The sequence below is a fragment of the Arachis stenosperma genome, chromosome 5 (assembly GCF_014773155.1).
Source record: "Arachis stenosperma cultivar V10309 chromosome 5, arast.V10309.gnm1.PFL2, whole genome shotgun sequence".
NCBI lineage: Eukaryota > Viridiplantae > Streptophyta > Magnoliopsida > Fabales > Fabaceae > Arachis > Arachis stenosperma.
Window position 1 is genome coordinate 92,672,450 of NC_080381.1, and position 6,896 is coordinate 92,679,345.

At 38.0% G+C, this 6,896-nt stretch overlaps 1 protein-coding gene across 1 annotated transcript; it reads left to right on the top strand.

Annotated features, from left to right (window-relative positions):
• Positions 1–6,084: 6,084 nt before the first annotated feature.
• Positions 6,085–6,675, top strand: LOC130980975 (uncharacterized). The gene has a single exon (XM_057904615.1). The coding sequence runs from the start codon at positions 6,085–6,087 to the stop codon at positions 6,673–6,675; it is 591 nt and encodes a 196-aa protein (XP_057760598.1).
• The last annotated feature ends 221 nt before the right edge of the window (positions 6,676–6,896 follow it).

Here is a 6,896-nt window from a genome sequence, read left to right on the forward strand (position 1 = left end):
CCCCGCGCGTAGGCGCACTTGGCGCGTACGCGCCGTTCTTCTCGAAAGTGCCATCCACGCGTGCGCGTGATGTGCGCGGGCACGCCGAATGTGCTGCACCCAATGCCCAGCCATTTTCCAGAGAGTTATGCATGAACTGTGCCAGTTTTGTGCCTGGGGCACAAGAGTACCCACGCGTTCGCGTGGTTGACGCGTGCGCGTCGTTTGGCTAGTTTTCAATCCACACGTTAGCGTGCATGACGCTTACGCGTCGATGAGTTTTCGAGGCCATCCACGCGTGCGCGTGGAGTGCGCGTACGCGTGGACCTGTTTTCATCCCAAAGTTGATTTTTGAGTTTTAAAAGCCAAATTTCATACTTCTAAGCCTCCGATCTCACCACTTATGTCTTAAATCATTATGATATGTCTAGCTATGAGAAGAAGGGCTAGTGAATGTGGCAACTTGCGAGTGAAGCAAGGGAAAAATGGATGATCAATGAGGATCAAGCATGAATATGTGAGATGCGGAGGATGGTGGTGGAAGTGCTTGTTATGCCATGGGCCGAAAGGCTGTGATTGATAATGAAACGACTAGTTATGGATTTAACCGTGAGCCGGATGGCTGGTTATGGATTTAACCGTGAGCCGGATGGCTGGATTATTGCCATGTTACGGCGGGGCCATGATTATGGCTATGTATAAACGCATATATATGCTGTTGAATGAATTGTGAATGTTACACTTCCATTATCGGGGATGAGAGCTTCCCTGGGAGAAAGCAGTGGCTAGCCACCACGTGCTCCAGGTCGAGACTTGAAGCTCTTTTGACCCTATGTCGTCAGGGTGGCCGGGCACTGTGAATTTCCCGGACGAGCTCACCCCCAAAAATATTCACCAGTAATGGTGATGGATAAATATTCACCAGTGATGGTGATGGATAAATATTCACCAGTGAGGGTGATGGATATGGATCATGATTATGATAAAGTTATAATGAGCATGACTCAAGTTGGGGAGACATGACAGAGGGACAGTCCAATGGTTAACTGCCAAGACTTGTTGGGTTGGCTCTATAACCGACAGATGATATCAACAACCACTAGGGACAGGCATTCATCATATGCATACTATATGAATTGTTTGAGATTGCCTATTTGACTGCATATTACTTGCTAATTGTCTAACTGCCTTATTTGTCCCTATTTGTATATTTCTTGTCTGATATAACTGTGTTTGCTACATTATACTCCTGCTGGTGGTTGGGAGGTGAGAAGGAATTGGAAAGGGAAGTATTAGTTAGACTGAAGAATCTTTAGTCAGATGCCCTTATATGGTTTAGCTTGTTTATAAGCTTTGAATTATCTGGAGGAAGTTCTTGGATTGCCTTTGGCTTTCCTCTATTATTATGTATTATATATGTGGAAGCTGTTACCATGCTGGGGACCTCTGGTTCTCACCCATGCGGATTTTGTGGTTTTCAGATGCAGGACGTGAGGTTTCTCGCTGAGGCATGCTGGAGACTTCTAGATTTGCGAAGATCCTTTGTTCTCGGGGCTATGTTTTGGTTTATATGTTTTGCTTAGATACTTTTATCTCCATTAAATAATACAAACTGTGATGACTCCTCTTATGGGAGATTTTGGAGAATAAGTTTTATGTATTTGTGTCCCTTTGGGTTTCCTTTGGGGTTTTCCTTATTTTTATCATATGTATATATTGCTATGCTCGGACCGGTTATCTTCGCAGCCAGATTTTGAGTCTTGATATTCCTGTTTTTGACACTCCTTTGTATATATATAATCTCGTGTTGGTTACCCTTATTCGTTACGTTATCGATCGGAGTGTTGCGCTTTAGAGTTGCGATTTTTGTTTACCCCTTTTTCTACAAAGGCTCCTAGTTATAATCAATCATTCATACTACTATACGTACTAATTTTTATTTTAGAGGTCGTAATACCTTGTCATCTCTGAATTATGACTTAAGCATAAGACTCTGTATGGTAGGGTGTTACAAGAGTGAAGAATCCAAACATAGGGGGAGGAGTGAGTTCGGATTTTTGGATGAAGAGAGGTGAAGAGAAGTGTTAGTAAATAAATAATTAAATAGAATAAAAAAAGAGAGGGAGAATTCGAAAATTAATTTTTTGAAAAGGAGTTAGTAATTTTGAAAATTAAAGATAAGATATGATTAAAATTAAAATTTAAGACAATTAAAAAGAATTTTTGAAAAAGGGATGAGATATTTTCGAAAATTAGAGAGGAAAAGTTAGTTAGGTGATTTTGAGAAAGATAAGAAACAAACAAAAAGTCAAATAGTTAGTTGAAAAAGATATTAAAATCAAATTTGAAAAGATTAGAAGATAAGAAGTTAGATAAGATATTTTGAAATCAAATTTTGAAAAAGATAAAATCTTTGAAAAAGATATGATAAAGGATAAGATAAAAAGATATGATAAAAAGATTTAATTTTTAAAATTAAAATTAATTACTTAACTAACAAGGAACTAAAAGATAGGATTCTAGAATTTTAAAGATTGAACCTTTCTTAACAAGAAAGTAACAAACTCCAAATTTTTGAATCAATCACATTAATTGTTAGTGTAATTTCAAAAATTTGATATAAAGATAAGAAAAAGATTTTGAGAATAATTTGAAAAAGATTTTTGGAATTTTTCGAAAATAAAAAAATTGAAAAAGATATGATTTTTGAAAAAGATTAAAAAAAAGATAAGATTTTTAAAATTGAAAATTTGACTTGACTTGTAAGAAACAACTAATTTTAAAAATTTTTGACCAAGTCAACTCAAATTTTCGAAAATTAGGAGAGAAAAAAGAAAAAGATATTTTTTTATTTTTGAATTTTTAAAGATGAGAGAGAAAAACATAAAAATGACCCAAAACTTAAAAATTTTGGATCAAAACACATGATGCATGCAAGAACACTATGAATGTCAAGATGAACACCAAGAACACTTTGAAGATCATGATGAACATCAAGAACATATTTTTCAAAAATTTTTTATGCAAAGAAAACATGCAAGACACCAAACTTAGAAATCTTTAATGCATGGACTCTAACAAACAAAAAATGCATATGAAAAACAACAAACAACACAAAACAAGAAAACATCAAGATCAAACAAGAAGACTTGTCAAGAACAACTTGAAGATCATGAAGAACACCATGAATGCATGAATTTTCGAAAAATGCAAGAAATTTTTTTTTTTAAAGCATGCAATTGACACCAAACTTAAAAGTTGACTCAAGACTTGAACAAGAAACACAAAATATTTTTTATTTTTAGGATTTTATGAAATTTTTTTTTGTATTTTCATTATATTTTTCGAAAATTAAATTTTTTGTAAACACGAAAAATAGAGAAGGAAAATTTGAAAAATTATGAAAACTTTTTTTGAAAAGAAAATTACCTAATCTGAGAAACAAGATGAACCGTCAGTTGTCCATACTCGAACAATCCCCGGCAACGGTGCCAAAAACTTGGTGTTGTTGCCGGATTAAAAGAGAACTTGGCGCTGTAGTTGCACGTAATTGTAATTAGAACAATCCCCGGCAACGGCACCAAAAACTTGGTGGACGAAATTGTGATTCATAAATGTTGTATTCTTTGTTGTTGTATGGAATAATTATAATGGCTCTTTGCTATGTGTGGACACAACTCCATTCAACTTAACCAACAAGTGTACTGGGTCATCCAAGTAATACCTTACGTGAGTAAGGGTCGATTCCACAGAGATTGTTGGTATGAAGCAAGCTATAGTCATCTTGTAAATTCCAGTCAGGTAGAGTCAAATGTAATTGGATTAGATATTTAAAAGATAAATAAAATAAAGGGATAGAAATACTTATGTAAATTAATAGTGGGAATTTCAGATAAGCGTATGGAAATACTGTGCCCTTTCTTTTTCTACTTTCCTACTTCTTCCTTCAATCCCTCTTACTCTTTTCCATGGCAAGCTGTATGTAGGGCATCACCGTTGTCAATGGCTACATCCCATCCTCTCAGTGAAAAAGGTCCAAATGCTCTGTCACAGCATGGCTAATCATCTGTCGGTTCTCAATCAGGTTGGAATAGAATGCCTTGATTCTTTTGCATCTGTCACTAACGCCCAGCCTTCAGGAGTTTGAAGCTCGTCACAGTCATTCAATCCCGGAATCCTACTCGGAATACCACAGACAAGGTTAGACCTTCCGGATTCCCATGAATGCCGCCATCAATTCTAGCTTATACCACGAAGATTCTGATTAAGGAATCCAAGAGATATGCGCCCCGTCTAAGGTAGAACGGAAGTGGTTGTCAGTCACGTGCGTTCATAGGTGAGAATGACGATGAGTGTCACGGATCATCACATTCATCAACTTGAAGTGCAACGAATATCTTAGAACAGGAACAAATGAAATTTATAGGAAAAGAGTAGTAATTGCATTAAAGCTTGAGGTATAGCAGAGCTCCACACCCTTAATCTATAGTGTGTAGAAACTCCACCGTTGAAAATATATAAGTGAAAGGTTCAGGCATGGCCGAATGGCCAGCCCCCCAAAACGTGATCAATGGCCTCCTAAAATGAAGAATAAAATAAAACTAAGACCAAAGATATGATCAAAGGACTAGGCGTCCAAAGATATCTAATACACTAGTAAAAAGTTCTATTTATAATAAATTAGCTACTAGGGTTTACAGAAGTAAGTAATTGATGCATAAATCCACTTCCGGAGCCCACTTGGTATATGTTTGGGCTGGGCTTGATCTATCCACGAGCTGAGGCTTCAATTGGAGTTGAACGCTAAGTTGTAACGTATTTTGGGCGTTCAACTCCGGGTCGTGACGTGTTTCTGGCGTTTTACTCCAGACAGCAACATGGAACTGGCTTTGAGCGCCAGTTTACATCGTCAATTCTCGAATAAAGTATGGACTATTATATATTTCTGGAAAGCTCTGGATGTCTACTTTCCAATGCCATTCAGAGCGCGCCATTTAGAGTTCTATAGCTCCAGAAAATCCATTTCAAGTGCAGGAGGTCAGATTCCAACAGCATCAACAGTCCTTTGTCAGCCTCCTATCAGAGTTTTGCTCAAGTCCCTCAATTTCAGCTAGAAATTACCTGAAATCACAGAAAAACACACAAATTCATAGTAAAGTCCAGAAATGTGAATTTAACATAAAAACTAATGAAAACATCCCTAAAAGTAGCTTGAACTTACTAAAAACTACCTAAAAACAATGCCAAAAAGCGTATAAAGTATCCGCTCATCACTTTCCTAAAGGTTAACCCGCCGACTTTCAGAGGAACGACAATCCTACTGAAGTAGACAACTAGCTCCAAGCCATGGAGCATGCACTGCAGACTCAGCATGTCCCTGATAATCAATTTTGTAGAGTTTGGGACTTAACTACTGATGGGAGAGGCTTAGCACTGATGGCAAGGAAAATGCCGATTGTTACAACTTCAGAATGCAGATATTCCTTAGGATTTATTTCAGATGGTTTCTACAAGAAATATTTTTTGGAGTCAGTAAGGGACGCTAGAGAGTTGGAGCTTATGTAGCTGAAGCAAGGTTCTATGTCTATAGCCGAGTATACGAGCAAGTTTGAGGAACTCTGTAGGTTCTCAAGGGTATGTCAATGATCCCTTGAGTCCTATGAGGGTTGGAAGTGCATCAAATACTAAGGAGGTCTTTGGGAGAACATTATGATTATTGTGGCTCTGTTAGAGATTCGGATATTTTTTGAGTTAGTGAACAAAGCGAGGGTTGTTGAGGATTGTTCTAAGAAAGTGGCATTGGCAAGGAACACTCGTGGAGGCAACAACAACAGAGGCCGTGGAAAGCATTTTCAGCCTAGAGCCCATAACTTCAAAAGGGGTGGACACGCCTTTCAATACCCTTAAGGTCAAGGAAATTTTAGGAGAAACAACTATGATCAGTACCTCAAGGAAAAAGAAAGAGGTGGATGCTTTATTTGTGGACTGCCTGGACACCTGGCAAGGGACTGCACTCGTGGGAGAAACCAGAATGAGGGTTAGAACCAACATCAAGGCCGAGTATTTGTAGTGCATGCCGCTGATGTGACCAAGTTAGATTTGTCGATGAGAGGTAAAGGTTTTATTTGTGATCTCATGTTGATTGCATTGTATGATACACGAGCTTCACATTCATTCATTGCATTTGATAAGGCTACTGAACTAGGGTTGAGAATCTCAGACTTAGCTTTTAACTTGCATGTGCATACCCCGTCTCAAACAGTTGTAACTAGATTAAGTTGTAGGCAGATACCTTTCAAGATCGAGGATAGATCTTTTGTTCATGACTTATTCTATTTGCTTATGCTTGGGTTGGAGATGATTTTGGGGTTTGATTGGTTGTCAAAGAACCGAGTGCTGTTGGATTGCTTTGAGCGATCAATTCACTTTATGTTAGAAGGAAAAGGAGGAGTAGTTGTAGCTGAGGGATCTTACCTGAACTCTGTAATGGTGAAATGTAGTGGAAAAGAATGTCAGTTTTATATACTTTTAGCTACGAATGCTTTAGGTGATGAACAAAAGTTAGACCGAATTTCGGTAGTTAGGGAGTTTTCCGAAGTGTTTTCTGAAGATATTCCCAAATTTTCACCTCAAAGGGAAATTGAATTCGTGATAGACTTGGTGCCGGGAGCCAGACCAGTGTCAATTACACTGTAGAGAATGGCTCTGAGTGTATCTCTATGGAGAGCACCAATTTTATTGGTGAAAAAGAAAGGCGGAGGAATGCGACTCTGTGCGGACTACCAGCAGTTGAACAAAGTGGCGGTGAAGAATAACTAACCATTGCTAAGGATCAATAACTTAATAGATCAATTGCAACGAGCTGGGGTGTTTTCGAAGATCGATTTGAGGTCAAGTTATCATCAGATAAGGGTGAA

What these genes read in the sequence shown, in the direction of transcription:
- LOC130980975 (XM_057904615.1), top strand. Translation starts at nt 6,085, where the DNA reads ATGAGAGGTAAAGGTTTTATTTGTGATCTCATGTTGATTGCATTGTAT.